The sequence below is a fragment of the Furipterus horrens genome, unplaced genomic scaffold, assembly GCF_987537825.1.
Source record: "Furipterus horrens unplaced genomic scaffold, mFurHor1.1.pri manual_scaffold_5, whole genome shotgun sequence".
NCBI classification, from domain to species: domain Eukaryota; kingdom Metazoa; phylum Chordata; class Mammalia; order Chiroptera; family Furipteridae; genus Furipterus; species Furipterus horrens.
In genome coordinates, this window is record NW_028327175.1 from 116,331,514 (window position 1) to 116,350,542 (window position 19,029).

A 19,029-nucleotide genomic window follows, 5' to 3' on the forward strand; every position below is an offset into this window, starting at 1 on the left:
TGATTAATAGTCTGACATTGATTCCTAGAGTGAGTCCTTGTGTGCAGCCCCAGTGCCAGGTTTGTCTCACTGACTTTAAAAGGATATATATGACAACGATAATCAAAACTTACATAGAAACTTATTTCTCCTTGAGTTTTTGTCCTGTGGCTGTGAATCACTAAGTACACATGCATTTTCCAAGTTTTAGGAGATAAATAAAGCAAAAAAATCATCTTTGGGGTTTGCTCTGGTTCTTGTTTAAGCTCCATGAAGTTACATGTAGGATGCTAAAGCAAAAACAGGTAATACTTCATTAACAATGAGTCCAACTGGGTTAGTGAACAAAATATATTTCCTTCCTAACCTTCTACATCGCCATTTACCTACAAATCTGACGGTTTTAATCTGCATGGGTCCCTTGCTAAGGTCAGAAGTCATTGTCACTCTCTTCCAGAGGCTCAGCTTTCCGGACCTTTCGACTGGGTTTAGCTGGAGAGAGAGCAATGCTCTCATCTTCCAAATCATCATCTTCTTCATCATATTCCATGTCAATTTCACTGTCCTCTGAGTCTTCCTATAGGAAAAAGATAGTAAATATAACAGAGGGTCCCATCTCGTTCCTGACACCTTGTCAGCAAGACCCTACCTTACTTTTTTACTAGTAGCTCAATAACTAGCAACACCCCCAAGTGAAGGAAGAGCTTGGCAGAGAAGTAGTCAGGCTGTAGGGAAATAAAAATGGACCAACATCTAGAAGTTGCTGACTGGAACACAGAGATCATAGTATCATTTAACTGGTAATTTTCAAATACCAACATGCCATCCAAGGTTGGTGCCACACGGGCTGCTTCTCCACTGACGTCTCAGGACCACCACACCTGCACCAAGACTCACTGGGTGCTGCTTTGCTCCTGGTGGCCCAGAGATCCACCAGTGGATAGCAAGGAGGGTAGGGACTTGGGAGAGAGGGAAGGAGAGCTTATTCTGCTTTTGACAGATTGGGGATGGAAAACCACGCAGAAAATGGGCGTTAGAAGCAAAACAAAACAAAACAAAACAAAACAAAACCACTCTCATCCATCATCTAGATCTGGGGTGACCAACTCAGCCATGTTTTAAAACTTCAAGTCCTGTGTCCCAGGTAAACCAGGATGGCTGCTCACTCTATATAAAGCATCCCCACCAGTATACAAACACACTATAATTTCCTTCTTTTTATAAAAACAAAACATAAACCCTAAAAATGTAATCCTATCTTCCTCTCTAGCTACTTTGCCCTGTTTCCCTATTCCCCTCACAACAAAACTTCTTGAATGAGTTTTGAACTCACTGTCCCCACCTATCCCCTCACTGCCTCTTAAATACACTCGAGTCAGGCTCTCACCTCACCAATCCCTCCAAACTGCTCTTATCAAGATTAACACACTCAGCACATTCAATTACAATGGGGCAATTCTCTATCCTCCTCTTTGACCTATGGGCTCCTACTTTCCTGGCATCCACTCTTCTGTCCTCCAGAGCACCCTTCTCTTTGGGTTCTCACCCCATCTTGCTCCTCTGTCTTGTCTTGCTTGCCCAACACTCTTCATCTTCCTGACAAAGAAGGCAGGCCAGAGTGATGGATGGAAGAGCCTCAATAGCTGGGCCTGAGCAGGGACCCCTTGTTTCCCCATTCTGGTTCATTTCCCAGTCAGTTATCCACTTAATAACGTCCAAGGTGCTGCAGTCCCTTGCCCAGCCTCTCCAAGACACTGGTCTCAGGAGAGCCTCCTTTTCATGCTCCCTCCCCAGAATGGAGCTGAAGAGAGGGCTAGTCTTGACCCCAGGCCCTCAGCAGTATCCCTTCCTTTTTAGGTTATGGTTCAAGGGACAGATGGCTCCCCAACCACACCATTTCTTGTCTCTTGGCTCAGCCTTCACGCTTCCTCCTTAGCATAGGCACCTTTAGGTAATTTCACCATTCACCATTTTGAGTGGCTTTTTTCCCAGGAAACAGAAGCACCACTCTTGGGGAAGGCTCTCGCTGGCCCTGAGCAAGTGTGCGAGCGTGTACACGCATGCACACACACACATGGATAAGGTGAAAAAGAAAACCAACCTGCTTCTTGGAGCAGCTGGAAGTCTTTCATTTACCTAACAGAGCTGGTCCTCCTTCCATCTTTGGAAAGTGACAGTAGACAGAAAATGAGAAGGAAAAAAAAAGTAGGGCAAGCAGGTTCATTTGAAAAGAAAAGAGTCATTAACAAAGAAGAAAGTCCAGCTCCTTGGGAGGCCAAACTCTGCCACAAATCCGGTGATGAGCCGGACTGAGAAGCCACACCTCACATTAAGCTAGTTAGACGTGCTCAGTTCCTGGCTAATCTAGTCACTGAGGCCAGCCCAAGACCAGAAAGGACACAAGTGCTAAAGGAAGCTGCTCAGAACTCACATCATCATCAGAGTCTCCACCTCGCATCCTGCCCACGATGCTTTTGCTAGGTCTTCCTGGGGAGAACAAAAACATGGAGAAATTGAAAAAACCTTGTACAATAAGGCATGAATTGGCATCCAAGATTTGTTTTCCTTTAGAAAATTGGGAAAGAGAAGAATCATAAAAAATTACCTCAAGTAGCATCCAACTTATCAGAACTGTTAATAAATGGTAACGGGCTTTTTGCATTTCCACAGTGAAACAAGGGAAATGGCAGTAAAATGTAATCACGAAACATAAATCAGAAAAATACAGGTGCATCCTATAAATGTTTTAGGGAAGAATCACTGAATCCCATTATTAGTTTATATATAGTGGAACAGGTACAGTATCTGTTGAGAAAGAAAATATATTCTTCCCTTATGGACCCATGTCACTTGTACTTAGATCTATGTCTGAGCTTCAAAAAGAAAAAAGTTTAAGTATCACAATTAGCTCATCTTTCAAAATATCACCATTATCTGAGTAATTCTCCATTCCTCCTTTGAAAGTCAATGTTGACTAGATGTGACTTCTGCAAAAACTCAGGAGGCACCCTTCACTGAGTGGAGACAGAGAACTGCTCTCACACCTGAAGGCTGAGAAAGGAACACCGCTGACCTCAGGTCCAGGCCTCAGGGGAAAGGCAGTGAGGGTAGTTCAGAGAGGAGCTCACTCAGGACAGGGCTGATGTCACCACCAAGATCTGTTTACAAAAACTTTCCCTTGGGTCAGATAAAATGTGTATCTTTTGTTGTTTCACTTCTTCAGTGAGTGGTCAGCAGCAGAATTTAGAAGCTTTTACTAGGTTCTACTGAACTAATCACATACCTTTTAAGAGCCTTGGCTCATAACCTCTAACTTCTATTGATGTCATGAAGCTGTTAAAAAATAAAAGGAAGAAAAAGAAAATCAGAGCATCTAACTATCCTATAAAAAAGGTGACATTAATAAATAAAGATGGGTGGACCTAGCCCTGGCTGGTATAGCTCAGTGAATTGAGTGCTGGCCTGCGAACAAAAGGTCACTGGTTTGATTCCCAGTCAGGGCACACGACTGGGTTGTGGGCCAGGTCCCCAGTTGGGGAGCACGAGAGGCAACCACACACTGATGTTTCTCTCCCTCTCTTTCTCCCTCCCTTCCCCTCTCTCTAAAAATAAATAAATTAATTAATTTTAAAAAAATAGGTGGGCCTAGAAAAAGAGAAAGTAGTTAACAAAATGTAATACAAAATGATGAGAGGAAGATGATTAACTACTTATATTTAATATGTATATGAAAATGCAATTGTGCTCCAAAAATTAACAAGTGGTACGTAAGAAACATTTTTAAAGGCAAATATAGAGCAATTTAGTGTTATCTATCAGAATTTAAATTTACAAACCTTTGGCCTAAGAATTTCACTTTTAATGACACAGCCTAAAGAACCACTTGCTTATATGCAGAAAAATACATCTATAAGAAAAAGAGTAGAAATAACTTAAGTATCAATATGGGAATGCCCAAGTAAATTATAGGTACAGGCATACTGTGTAATAGTATGAAACTATCAAAAAGAAAAATGCAGATCTATATTTTACTGACACAGGAAGAGTACAATATATTTAAAATTTTTTTTTTTTAAGTAGATTGCAGAACCATACACACAGTCTGGTCCATTCAGGTTAAAAAACATTTTAGGTGATCTTTGTGTCCATGTTTGAGTATGTGTGTGTATAAAGGCAATTTGGAAGGACACACCCTTAGGCCATTGGTCATGACCCCTCTAGGGTGGGAAATCTTCCTCATGTCCCACTCCCCACTCAGATTTGCTCCACACATTTTGTTGCTTGACTCTGTTGCAGTGAGAAAGTAGAGATTAGGAGAACATTTTTAGAAGGCAGAGATGCTTGTGTAAGTCCCTTCTTTGTACATTAATTCTCTGACCATAAGCTATATAACTGCTCTGAGAGCAGTTTTGGACAGAAAAAGGGCAGGATATAGCTCAGTGGCAGAGGCAGTGCGTTCCAGTGAACTCTGTGAGAAACAGCAAGCCACAAATAAGAATTGGCCATTCTCGGAACCACATGTAAGAGCATTAGTGGCAAAGATGACAATGAGCAGTTTAAGAACCGAACCCTGATAAACAACAGGGCAGGAGAAACAGCAGGGCCACTAGCTGTGTGCTTACAGGCCTCGATACCAAGCAGCTCTGGCCATAGTGTTCCGTGACAGACACAGGGAGAAGGGCAAGCGACAGAGGCCATCGTACCTTGCATGAGCACCTCCATGGCTGTCCGTGGCTTGGACAGCCGTCTCTCTTCCAGTTCACTGTAGGATTCATCATCCTCCTGGATGTCAATGTCCGAGTCATTATTACCTGGTAGGAACACAAGTAAGCCAAATAAAATATAGGGCTGGGGGGAGTGGATCCATCATTACTTTTGAAGCAGCCTCTGTTTAGTAAGGCTGTTGTGCAAGTTCATGCACTTCTCAACCTTTCTTTTGATGCATTAGATTTTATGAGATGCTCAAGACTTGCTTATTGATACTTAGGGAAGAGTTAATGCAGATGATAGGCTGGTTTGTTTGATTTTTTGAAAAACAATTTTCCAATGCTAGAAAAAAGTAGGTCAGATATATTAGAAAGAATCACTATTCCAGTATGTGAAACTAAATAACTGAATAGCCAGTTGCCAAAGTAGTTGGGAGTTCTTGGTTAGTCGGAGAGAAAAGAAAACATTCACCATTCAGTCTTAGGCTCTGTTACCAGAACTCACACTCTTTGAGGATAACAAAGATGTCAGCGACAGAGACTTCTGGCCAAGATGAAGGTGTAGACAGACATGCTGTGTCTCCCTCCACAACTAAGAAGGAATACAACTACCACAAAACCAGAAATAACCAGAAGTTCCAGAAAATCAAAGTGCATGGAAGTCTAGCAAACAAAGATTTAAAGAAGAAATACTCATTCAGACAGGTAGGAGGGGCGGAGCCGGGGCAGAGAGGACACCGTGTGGTGGCGGCGGCGGCAGCAGCAGCAGCAGCAGCAGCAGCAGCAGCAGCAGCAACAGCAGCAGCCCAGCAGAAAGCGCAGTTACACATTCTAAAAAGTTGGGAGGGACACCTGGGGAGCATTCCCAGCCCCTCACCAGACCAAACAGCTCACTGTCCCAGCACCAGGGAAAATCAAGCCTCATTGCTTTTGACTGTGCAAACCAGTGGGGGTTGGGACGGAGGCAGAAATTGCTGGTCTTTCAGCAGAGTCCGCTTGTTTAAAGGGCCCCCACAGACCTAGAACACCTGCAGACCCACCCACTCTGGAAACAACGGCCAGGGCAGCAGCTAGAGGGGCGCCAGTCCAGTGCAGAAGTGGGAGAAGTGCCTAGAAAAGGGGCGAGTGCTGGGCAAGCGGCATTGTTCCTTCTCAGAACCCTCCCCCGCAAACAGTGCCACAGCATGGTGAAACAGGTCACCCTGTACTGACGAATTCCTAAGGCTCCGCCCCTTACAATGTAGTAGGAGTGACAGCTCTCCCTGGGATGCGGAGGCAAACAAACACAGGAGACTTCTGGCCAAGATGAAGGCCTAAAGTGACACGCTCCATCTCCCACCACAACTAAGAAGGAATACAACTACCGCAAAACCAGAAATAACCAGAAGTTCCAGAAAATAAATGGAAGTCCAATGTATGAAGTTACAAAGAAGTGGTGCTTGTCCGGACAGGTTGGAGGGGCGAAGCTGGGGAGAGCTCAAGCTGTGCTGTCTGCAGCAGCACCAGCGACGGAGACAGGACAGCAGTAAGCATAGACACCCATATTAAGGGGGAGGCGAGAAGCCCCTAGGGAGCACCCCCGGCTGCAGACCAGACCTGTCAGCTTGCGATTCCAAAGCCGGGGAAGGCAGGCCTCCATTGCCTTGGACTGTGAGGCCCGGAGTGGGTGGGGACAGAGGAGGAGACTCCTGGTCTCTCAGTGAAGAGTGAATGGCAAGAATCCATCTTGGACCCCTACTCCCGCAGAAAATGCCACAACGTGGTGAGATGGGTCGCCTGGTTATGACGAGTGCATGGGGCTCTGCCCCCTATCACATAGCCGGTGTGACAGCCCTGCCCAGGAAGCAAAGATAAACACAAAACTGTCAGGATGTCATAGATCATGATAGAGATCCTGGTGACACAGCTGACCAGACAGCAAATATCTAATCTAACGAAGCAGCAAATAGGAAATCTTTCTGAGGCACAGTTCACAGCTTTGGTTATAAGAATGCTTACAGACTTGACAGCAGATCTTAAACAAGATGGGGAAGGAATGAAGGCTAGTCCTGCTGAAATAAACAAAAACACATATGAAACGAGTGGTGAGGGAGAGAAAACGAGGGATCAAATCAACAAATCGGAACACAGGGAAGGAACAATCAGTCAACCAGTGCAGAAAGAGGAAACGAGAAGTGAGGAAAATGAGGAGAGGTTAGGTTCAGAAACTTATCGGACAGCTGTAAGAGGGTCAACATCCGAATCATAGGGTTGCCAGAAGGTGAAGAAGAACTAGAAATTGAAAAATTATGTGAAAAAATAATGAAGCAGAACTTCCCTAACTTGGTGAAGGAATAGACTTACAGGTCCAGGAAGCACAGAGAGTTCTAAATACACTGGACCCAGGGAGAACCACACCAAGACACATTATAATCAAAATGTCAAAAATTAAGGATACAGAGAGAATCTTAAAAGCAGCAAGAGAGAAGAAGAGAATTAAGTACAAAGGGGTCCCAATAACACTATCATCTGATTTCTCAAAAGAAACTCTGCAGGCAAGAAGGGACAGGCAAGATTCAAGGTAATGAAAAGCAAAAACCTACAACCACGATTACTCTATCCAGTGAAGCTGTCATTCAGAATAGAAGGGCAGAGAAAGTGCTTCCAGGACAAAGTAAAACTGAAGGAGTTCATCAGATCCAAACCACTGTTATATGAAATGTTAAAGGGAGTTGTTTAGGAGAAGGAGGATCAAAATTATGAACATCGAACTGAAAACTGTATCACAACAACCAACAACAAGCTAAGGAATTGGAACAAAAGCAGACTAAGTAGGCAATGAGAGTAGGAAAAGAATTATAGGTATGGGGAACATTTTGTGGGGAGGTCAGTGGGGAGGGGAAGGGGGGAAAGGGAGGGAGATGGTGCAAGAATTAAGAAGCATAGTAGGAGGCAGTGGAGTAGATAGGAAGATGTTGAGAAGAACTATATGCACAACCAATGGGCATGGACTAAGGGGAGAGACAACTGGAGGGAGGGGGGGTTACTGGGTGGAGGGGAACAAAGGGAAAAGAAATTGGGACAACTGTAATAGCATAAACAATAAAGCATATTAAAAAAAAAAAGATGTCAGCAACAGTACCAAAACAAGACCAGAGGCAAGGAGACCAGGCTAACGATGGCCTGAGTTGGGCTGGCATGAGATGGATGGTGACCTAGTGACTAGCAATGACAACTGGTGCTCATGATATTTTTTTACTGGAGAAAATGCATTATAAAGACATATAAAGAAAGGCCATTCTCAATACCATGGCCTTTTACATTGATTTCTTAAATACTCTTCTGGAGTTTTGTGCAAGTTGAACATTTCCTAATGGGAACCTATGGAATGAGAGTTTCCACAGAAGGGAGAAAAAGTGTTCATCACTCAGTCCCTTTCTACTCTGCACCCAGGGAGGCACACACATTTTAAGGATGGAACTGGAGGAGTTTGCAGCTGTTGCTCTGATTGACCTTAAATCAGTTTGGAAGTATGGTGAATGTTCATTTACAAAAAGGTTTTGCTTAGGCCCTGATCTAAGAGGGTAATGAAATGGTGGCTACCTCTAGCTGGGCACTGAGGGAAAACGTTCTTTTTTCTTTAGTCACAGAGAGAAGAGTTGTGCTCTATAGCAATGAGGGGCAAAGCTGGGAGCTGGAGAGAGTCAATAATAGTACCCTGCATGACTTCAACACAATTGACCTGAAAATGACCACCTTACAAAAGCCCTTACAGAGAACATGATTAAATATTCAAGCAAATCAATGACTATAAAATGAAATCACTGTTCAGCTTAGTTCACTTTTTACTTCATGCTGGAAAATTATGACATTAAATTCATACCCAATGTAACATAAATCAAATGATATCATGAATTTTAAATCTATATTAATAAAGATATCTCAGGTTCAACCTGATTTCTTCTGACAACTCAAAGCAATACACCAAGGACTAAGTTTTGGGTTGGACATAAAGTCCATATGGTTTTTTCCGTAAAAAAAAGACACATTTTTCCTTCTTACCAATAACTTTATTTATTTGGATATTTTGAGTACGTTGGCTATCTACTGCATGGTATAATGTTGGTTCTTCTCAATTAACATCTTGATTTGATCACTACCAACTTCAACTGGTCTACCTGACCATGGAACATCATCCAGTGAGAAATCTCCAGCACAAAACTTCGCAAACCACTTTTGACATGTTCAATCAGTCACAGCACTTTCTCCATACACTGCACAAATCTTTTTTTGCATTTCAGTTACGTTTTTACCTTTCTTGAAATAATAAAGCATAAATGCCAAAAATGTTATGTATTTTCTCCCATCTTCAATATTAAAATGGCTATACAAAAATTCACCAATTTTGATGTCTTTTTAAATATACACTGATATATCAACTATCACAATACAATCTAACAAAGTTGTTTCGAATGAAGTTAAAGATGACTAAGTGTTACTAGAGCCATCTTACGGAAAAAAGCCAAACAAACTTTTTGGCTAACCCAATAGGTAAATGCATGCCGATACTGAAATCACGGAGTTGTCAGTGGCATGTTAAAATTAAGTACAGACAATGGTGCTGGTAAAATTCAACATGGTGCTGGGACAACTGGATAGCTACATGCAAAAGAATGAAGTTGGATCCTCACCTCACATCATATATAAAAATTAACTTAAAATGAATCAGATACCAAAATGTAATAGTTAGAACTATAAAACTCCTAAAAGTAAACATAGGAGTCAACATTGGTGAGCTTGAATTAGGCAGGGATTTCTTACTTAGATATAACACTAAAAGCACAAGCAATCCGCACCCCCCAAAATGGACAAATTGAAATTCATTAAAACTGTGTACATCATCAAAAAAATGAAAACACAGTCTAAAGAAGGAGAAATTATTTGCAAATCACAAATCACTTAAATCACTCACAAAATACTTTATATATTCTAGTACCCAGAATACATAAAGAACTTTTACAACTCAATAACAAAAAGACAACCTAAGTTAAAAATGTGCAAAGGACTTAAATAGATATCTCTCCAAAGAAGATACACTAACAGTCAATAAGCACATGAAAAGATGCTCTGTTTCATTAGCTATCAGAGAAATTCAAATCAGAACCACAATGAGATACCACTTTATACTCACTTAAACTATAGGCAGTATCTTTATAAGTTTCTCCTATTAAATCAGCACTGTCCAACAGAAATATAATGCCAGGGATCCAGTCAAGATGGCAGCATAGGCAGACATGGCTTGCCTCTTCACACAACCACATCAAAATTACAACTAAAATATAGAACAACTATTAGCCAGAACTGTCAGAAATAGAGCTGAATGGAAGTCTGACAACTACAGAATTGAAGAAACCACAACCACAGAGACAGGTAGGAGGGGGCACACACCTACGTGTGGTGGATGAAAATTCGGGAAGGGTATTTTAGGAGTGAGGAGTCCCAGCCCCACACCAGGCTCCCCAGCCCAGGGTTCCAGTGCCAGGAAGATAAGTCCCCACAACTTCTGGCTACAAAAACCAGCAGGGATTGAACTGGTGGAAGAAACTTCTGGAGTTCCAAGCAGTTCCTCTTAAAGAACCCATGCATGGACTCACCTATTCAGACTCACACCCTCTGAGCTCCAGCACCAGGGTAGCAGCTTGAAAGGCACCAGTGGTATAAGGGAGAAACTGAAGTGTCTGGCATCAAGGCAAGCAGAGGTCATTGTCTCTTTTCTAAATGCTCCTCTCACAGATCCAGCAAGTTGGTGCCATATCTGGGACACCATCAACCTGGCTAACACTGTTTGACCTGCCTAGGAGATCCCCAGACTCTGTCCCACCCAGCTTACCGGCCCAACCATGCTGTTTTTCCATATGAATGGCTGGTCTTGGCTCATGCTTCACAACTTCCTAAATCCTCTCAACAAGGAACAGCTGGACTCAGTGAGCCCCAGGCCCAGCACTAGCAGCAGCCAGACTAGATTCATAGCTTGGCTTCACCTGGGAATCTCCAAACCCAGCACAAGTAGTAGCCACCTCAGATTGCTTTACAGCTCAGGCAGGATGCCCTAGGCAAAACACAGGTAGGGGCTGACGTGGGCCTGCACCTCCCAGGAAACCACAGGGCCAGTGCACACAGTGGACAGCTACAGACCACACTGGACTACCATCACCCTGCCTCTGCACAGCTGATCCTCCACAGAGGGTGGAGGTTGGTAGTCAGTAGTCACAAGCCAGTCCTTGCAGCTGACTGGCCTGGGTAAATCCTTCCCATTGATCTGCCAAAAGCAACCAAGGATCAACTCCAAGAGGAGGGTGTACCCAGCCCACATGGAGGGCACACCTTGAGTACCCAGCTTGGGTGATAGGGAGGCTGTGCAACTGGATCCTACAGGACACCTACTACATTAGGTCACACGACCAAGACACTGAGTCAAAGCAGCTCTACCCAATACACAGAAACAAACACGGGGAGGCTGCCATATTGAGAAGGCAAACAAATATGGCCCAACTGAAATAATAGAACAAAGCCCCAGAAAAAAACTAAATGAAATGGAGTTGGCCAACCTATCAGATGCAGAGTTCAAAACACTGGTGATAAGGATGCTCAGATAATTCATAGAGTATGGCCACAAAATAAAGGAAGAAGTGAAGGTTATATAAAGTGAAATAAAGAAAAATATTGTGAGAAATGCTCACAATAAAAACTGGGACACAGGACTTGAGCAGTAAAGCGAGGCCTTTATTCACGAGTCTGCAGAGCCGGGCGCACCCTCATAGCCAGGAGAATGTGCGCCCCAAATAGACAAAGGAACCTGGTTTTATAGTCTTAGCTTCCCCACCCTGAAACTGCCACCCTAAAGTGATTATTTTCTCCACCCTAAAATTGCCATTCTAAAGTGAGAGCGATTAGCTTCCCCACCCTAACGCAACTAGTTTCCCCTCCCCTCTCCTTCTTCCCCGTTTCTCCATGACTGGATACTCCGGAGGTACAATCTAACGCGTTCATCTAAGTGCCCCTATTGTGATTTGTGAATATGCTAATGCTGTCCACTCCCTTCTCAGAGATCCTTTAATTACATTTGCCCTTAGGACCCTTTAATTACATTTGCCCTTTGTTACCAATGACTTTGCTACTGGTTTGGGAGTCACTATGACCTTGTTTCTAACAATATTCAGGAAACCAACAGTGATGGGAAGGAAGCTGGGATTCAAATCAATGATTTGGAACAAAAGGAATAAATAAATATTCACCAGGCACAGAAAGAAAAAACAAGAATTGTAAAAAGCAAGGAGGGGATTAGGAACCTCTGGGACAACTTTAAACATTCCAACATCCAAATCATAGGGGTGCCAGAAGAAGAAGAGGAAGAGCAAGAAATTGAAAACTTCTGTGAAAAAATAATGAAAGAAAACTTCCCTAATTTGGTGAAGGAAATACATACAAGTCCAGGAAGCACAGAGAGTCCCAAATAAGTTGGACCCAAAGAGGACCACACCAAGATACATCATAATTAAAATGCCAAAGATTAAAGATAAAGAGAGAATCTTAAAAGCAGCAAGAGAAAAGCAGGGAGTTACCTACAAAGGAATTCCCATAAGACTATCAACTGATTTCTCAAAAGGAACCTTGTAGGCAAGAAGGGGATGGCAAGGAGTATTCAGAGTAATGAAAAGCAAGGACCTATGATTTAAATTATTCTATCCAGCAAACCTATCATTTAGAATGGAAGGGCAAATAAAGTGCTTCCCAGACCAGTTAAAGCTAAAGGAGTCACCAATCCATTATTATATGAAATGTTAAAGGGACTTATTTAACAAAAAGAAGATCAAAACTATGAACAGTAAAATGACAACTCACTACTATCAACAACTGAATCTAAAAAATAAAAACAAAAAGAAACTAAGCAAACAACCAGAACAGGAACAGAATAGGTATGGGGATCATTTGCAGGCTTATCAGCTGGGAAGGGGAAGGGGAAGAAAGGGGAAAATGGTACAGAGATTAAGAAGCATAATTGATAGGAACAAAATAGACGGGTAAGTTAAGAATAGTACTGAGAGGGTGAAGCCAAAGAACTTGCATGCACAACCCATGGACATGAACCAAGGGGGCAGGGATTGTTGGAGGGAAAGGGGATACCAGGCAGAGGGGGGCAAAGAGGGAAAAATTAGGACAACTGTAACAGCATTATCAATAAAATATATTATACTTAAAAAAAAAACCTAGAACAGTTTGAATTTGAAAAAAAAAATCATAATTGGTAGGAACAAAACAGACTGGGGGATATTAAGAATAGTACAGGAAAGGGTGAAGCCAAAGAACTTACATTCACGACCCATGGACATGAGCTAAGGGGGTTAGGATTGCTGGAGGGAAGAGGGGTACTCTGTGGAGGGGGGCAAAGGGAAAAAAACTGGGACAAATGTAACAGCATAATCAATAAAATATACTTTTAAAAATATATAATGCCAGCCACATATGTAATTTTGAATTTTCTATTAACTAAAGTAAAAAGAAACTGGTGGATTAATTTTAATGTTTTATTTAATCCAATATACCTAAAATGTCATTTCAATAAGTACCAATGTAAAAAATAATTAATGAGTAATTTTACTTTTCTTTCCTACCAAGTCTTCAAAATCTGGTGTATATTCTCCCCAAACAGCATGCCCCATTTTGGACTAGTCACATTTCAAGTGCTCAAGACCACACATTGCTTATGGCTAGGTAGTGAATAGTGCAGTTCTAGGCGTGGAGTTTCCCGAGTGCCTCATCCATCACTGTGGGCTGGCACAAGGCCTGATACACAGTAGGCATGCAGTGGATACCGTCCACAGCAACAGGTTTAGAGTTATTTATATGGAAAGTAATACAATAATTAATAAATAATAATACAAGAATAAACTCTGTGTTTTGAATACTCACAACTGTAAACATACTTTTGCCCTACCATGTAAATATCTGCACTCCACTACATCATAAAAACAGAATCACAGCAAGGTTACTGTGATACTGTGATTTATAATAAGAAATATGCATCTGGTCTTCATCCCTGTTTCTGACACAGAGCTCCCAAACCCTAAGGATTTTTAAAAATGATGGGAGAACTGCCTGGTGCGGCTCAATGGATTGAGTGCCGGCCTGTGAACCAAAGGGTCACCACTTCGATTCCCAGTCAGGGCACATGCCTGGATTGTGGGCCAGGTCCCCAGTTGGGGGCACACAAGAGGCAACCACACATTGATGTTTCTCTCCCTCTCTCTCCCTCCCTTTCCCTCTCTCTAAAAAATAAATTAAGACCTTCAAAAAAAATGATGGGAGCAACAGTGGTATCTCTTGTTATGTTAATAAGATGACTTTTGGATCTCACTCAAGGGTGGGGGCTGGGTGCCTGTAGGAGCCAACCATATGGTTAGAGAATTGGAACTTTCAATCCTGACTTCTGGGGAAGGGAGAGGGGCTTGAGGTTGAATCAGTCGCCAATGGCCAATGACTCAGACAATCATGACTATATAATGAAGCCTCCATAAAAACCCAAAAGGAATATCTTGCTGGCCTTTTTCAGAGAGCTTCCATGCAACACCCAAGCTCCAAAAGGACAGAACCTTCTGTCCAAGACCTTGCCCTGTGTATCTCTTCATCTGTCTGTTGATTCATATCCTGTAATATCTTCTGTAATGCATCAATTATTTAGTGAGTAAACAGGTTTTCCCATGAGCCTTTCTAGCAAATTAATCAAACCCATGGAGAGGGTTGTGGGAACTGCTGATTTATAAACAGTCAGAAGTACACGTAACAACCTGGCACCTGAAGTGGAGGGTGATCTTGTGGGACTAAGCCTTTTCTTTACTTCTGGAATCTGATTCTATCTCCAGGTAGCTAGTATCAGAATTGAGGTGAATTCTTGCACACCTTGCTGGTGTCCAAAAATTGCTTGGTGTGGAGAAGCCTACACACACACACACACACACACACACACACACAAATTGGGTCCAGGAACCCCATTCAGTTACCCAAGTGCTTTGTAGAAATTTCTAGGTCATTTTATAAATTCAGAGAGTTCCTAATGCTACAGTGAAGAATGCTACTGAGGATACAGTTATAAATTACCACCAGCAAAGAGGTTTAAAAGGACGGTGGGAAGATGAAAAGCTGCCCTTGACTTCCATTACAGGCTATCTGAACAAACTACTTTGCCTTTTTAATCTCTGGGGCCTCTATGGCATTCACCTATCTCTAATCACTCAAACTTTCTCCTCCTCAAGTCCCTTACTCTAAACCACCAAAACCAAATCCAAGATGACTTCACCTCCTGTTTAACAAAGATGGTATTGATCATATAAGAGCCCCTCAAACACATTACACCTTCCAGCTCATCTAACTTATCTGAACTTAAGTCCTGTGGGTTCACACATTTCCTCACTCAGTGAAACTTGTCCCTTCACCTGGGCTCTGGCTCCCAGACTTTCTTGGATTTTCCTCATTTGGTATCTCCTTTTCCCCCAGCTCTTCTGATTCAGTCTTCACTGGAATAGCATCTCCTCAGTGAGGCCTACCCTAATTCTCTATTTAAAACTGCAATCCTGTCATACCTTCCCTATTTCTCTCACCTGCTCCCCATGGCATTTTTCACCTTCCACATAGAGCTTGCTTGTTACTTATCTCCTAGCATGCTAGCATGTGAGATTGGTTAGAGCAAGGATTCCCGTCTTTTGTCCACTGATGTATCCTTAGCACCTGGAACAGATACTTACACTTAATAATGTTTTGCTAGGTTGAATCAGCTGCCTGAAGAGTGGCCTGAACAAGATGATCTCTTCCAGCTCATGATTCATGTCTATGGACTATTAGATTTTTCTGTTTGGAAGAATCTTTCACAGATGGAGAAGAATTCAGTCTTCCTTTATATATCTCCTCCCTGATCCCAATACTCTGAGCAATGTTCTCACATATGCAGAAAAGTAAAGAAAGAGAGGTCACCCTAAGAACCTTAAGATGAGCCCTGGCTGGTGTGGCTGAGTGGATTGAGTACCAGCCTGCAAACTGAGAGGTTGCTGGTTCGATTCCCAGTCAAGGCACATGCCTAGGTTGTGGGCCAGGTCCCCAGGTAGGAGTGTGTGAGAGGCAAACACACATTGATGTTTCTCTCCCTCTCTCTAAAAATAAATAAATAAAATCTTTTTAAAAAAAGAAAAAGAAAAAAGAACCTTAAGATGAGCAGAAATGACAATGGTCCTTCAAAAACAGGGTTGGCCAAAAAGTTTGTTCGATTTTTCTGTAAGCTGGCTCTAATAGCGCTTTGTTGTCTTTTAACTTCATTCAAAAACAATTTTGTTAGACTGCATCATGACATGCATTTAAAAACAACTTGTTAAAATTGGTGAATTTTTGTGTAGCCATTTTAATTTTGAAGATGGAAGAAAATATACAACATTTTTCACACATTATGATTTATTATTTCAAGAAAGGTAAAAACACAACTGAAACAAATGAACAAAAAGATTTGTGTAGTGTATGGAGAAGGTTCTGTGACTGATCAAATGTGCCAAAAGTGGTTTGCAAAATTCTGTCCTGGAGATTTCTCGCTGAACGAAGCTTCATGGTTGGGTAGACCAGTTGAAGCTGATAGCGATCCAATCGAGACACTAATTGAGAACAGTCAACAGGGAGACAGCCGACATACCCAAAATACCCAAGTCAATACGGTTATTGGTGAAAAGGAAAAATGTGTCTTTTATTTTATGGAAAAAACTAAACACTTTTTGGCTAACCCAATATTTTCCTAACTTCTCTGTCCACTCCAAGCTGGTTAAGTGCTATCTTTCATTAAGTTGGTTTAAACTGTAAATTTTTCTGAAAAAATTCAATCACACATTCTTCCAAGAATGTTTGTCCTTCAGGAAATCCCAAACCTATGGATCACAAAATGAAAGTGTGACTTCAGAAGAATAAAGCAAGATCAGTGAGAAAGGTCTTAATGTGCTTGCCTGGGGCAGAGTAGAATGCAGCCAACCAACTAGAGCTCTTACCTGTGCCAGGCCTCCCAGGCGGGTATAAATTCCATGCAGTCTTATCACTTGGAGAAGCTTCAGGCTCTCCTGGCTGACCTGGAACCATAAAGGTGAGGGGCTGCTTTGGCTAGAGAGGCCCTTGAAATTTCCTAACCTTACCCAAGAGGATTTCCCAGCAGTCCCTATTCTCCTTCCAGAGCTTCCTGAAATTCAGGAAAGGCACACACCAAGTACAAAAGGAGTGAGGTACAAACGGAAAAGACAAAGAGAGAGCATGCCTGATGCCCCAGATATACCACCTTCAATCATGGGAGAATAAAATACATCACCATGAAAAAAAGAGCAAAAAGAAAAGTAACTCTATGAGACAAAGCCATCAATTCAGCAGGAAGATCACGTGCTGCTATACACCTGGGGCTGATGTGACACCTTGGAGAAGTTCATGGATGAAGTGTGTTAGCCAGTCATGAAGAACATTCCTTCCAGGAATCTAGATCTTATATATAGGTTAACTCCCATTTCTCTATAGGTGATAGTTCTGCTGAAGATGGGTGGGTGTGGTGCGGGGACTATCTTTAAGCAAGTAACTTATTCACTTGCACTGCATTACGATGCCTGTTTTCCATCAATCTGCCCTAAAATAAGGAACTCTACAGACCTCCAAGACAAAATTTTCTTTTATAATTATATATATTATACATAATTCAAACTATCATTTAAAGAGAAAAACACTATTTTAGTTGGCATGAAAACCAAATGTGCTTTAAATACTATGTAATTTAATAGTCTCTTGAGTTCTTGAATGGTACCTGATATAAAAGTTGTGAGAAAATTGCCTTTTGAAAATAAATAAAATACACATATTAATTTTTCAATGCTAAAAATGCTACTCCAGAATAAACACATCTATTTTAAAAGTATAGACTTACTTCCACTCTTGAGCAGTCGCTTTTCTTCTTCCTTCAGCTTGTTCTGCATCAGACGAAGAGTATTTTCAGCTTCCTATGGAACAAGAAAAACAAGATAATGAAGAGATAACCCCTTTTTCGACATTTTATTATTCTGCATCATTTGAGTAAGTACTGTTGAGTCTGTTATATAGTACTAGAAAAAAATCTAAACTAAAGAGAGGGAAAGAGAACTAACATTGCCTGAGATACTGCTATAGTTGGGAAACTTGACACCTTTTCTCTCTATAATTGCCCAGCAGCCCTATGGAAAGAGAGGGTCTCAGAGGGACGTAACTGACCTAAGATGGGCCTGACTGGCCCCCAAATCCATGGTCCTCCCACTACACCTCAATGCCTCTGCAGAAAACTGAATGACACAATGAAATATTCATTGTGTGTGCCTACATTGATGCATCAACTATGGGCACTATAGGCCTCTTGCTCTGAAAAGAATAAAGTATATTTTATTATTTCCTGCCCTGCACAATTGTAGCCCCAAAAGACACTAAATGGTGGAACTAATCAGGATGGGAAAATAAATAAATACCAGTTTTAATTCCTAGAGGATTTTTTTTTTAAGCTAGTATTTCAGTTAGGTTACAAAATATGGTCCTGATTACTGTCAAAACAGAAAATGAGTCCTGGCTGGTGTGGCTCAGTGGATTGAGTGCCAGCCCACAAACCAAAGGGTTGTTGGTTTGATTCTTAGTCAGGGCACATACCTGAGTTGCGGTCCCCGCAACCCAGGTCCCTGGCTAGGGGCATGTGAGAAGCAACCACATATCAATGTTTCTCTCCTCTTTCTCCTTCCCTTCCCCGCTCCCTAAAAGTAAATAAATAAAATCTCAAAACAACAACAAAAAAAAAAAAAAGGGAAAGAAAACTGGCCTTTAAAAATTTGTTGTTGTTATAAAGAATGCACTGTGTTTAATGTTCAAAATATTTTGAGGGACCAGATATTAGAAGCATAGAAAGTAGGTGTGACCACAGGAGAAAAAGAGGGTAAGTACCTGTAGAAGGAAGAACATACAGGCTGAAACATGGTCTTTAGTATATTCTCTGAACCCAGATGTGGTCCCAGATGACAGTACAAAATGGTCAGTTTGTTTTCACTGGCCCTTTATTGTTGTTTCCCAGGCACCCAATGTTTAAAATGTCCTGGACTCTAGTCTCTCCCACAGCCCTCAAAATGTGCTTGTCCTATACCCCATTACTCCAAAGTCTGCCTCTGCCATACAGTAATGTTGGCAACAGGATCCTTATCAAGATAAATGTGTCCATATGAATGCAGTAGTTACTCTCAGCCAGCCCTCATGGATAGCAAAATAGTTTCATCTAATTCAAACACCAGGTTTGTAA

General features: G+C 41.8%; 1 protein-coding gene across 5 annotated transcripts in view; it reads right to left on the reverse strand.

Moving 5' to 3' along the window:
* Nucleotides 1–216: 216 nt before the first annotated feature.
* The window catches only part of IFT38 (intraflagellar transport 38), a 52,705-nt gene continuing 33,892 nt past the window's right edge, over nt 217–19,029 (reverse strand). Inside the window, exons 9-14 of one of the 5 annotated variants that reach the window (XM_090279163.1) lie at nt 17,650–17,722; nt 16,739–16,816; nt 4,683–4,790; nt 2,411–2,466; nt 366–556; nt 217–269 (exon numbers count right to left, since the gene is read on the reverse strand). In XM_090279163.1, the coding sequence (XP_090135289.1) occupies nt 410–556; nt 2,411–2,466; nt 4,683–4,790; nt 16,739–16,816; nt 17,650–17,722 (462 nt within the window). In that variant the 3' untranslated portion in view covers nt 217–269; nt 366–409. Of the gene's footprint in view, nt 557–2,410; nt 2,467–3,274; nt 3,313–4,682; nt 4,791–16,480; nt 16,622–16,738; nt 16,817–17,649; nt 17,723–19,029 lie in introns of those variants that run through there. The other 4 variants (XM_090279162.1, XM_090279164.1, XM_090279165.1 and 1 more) reach the window with 4 other exon arrangements.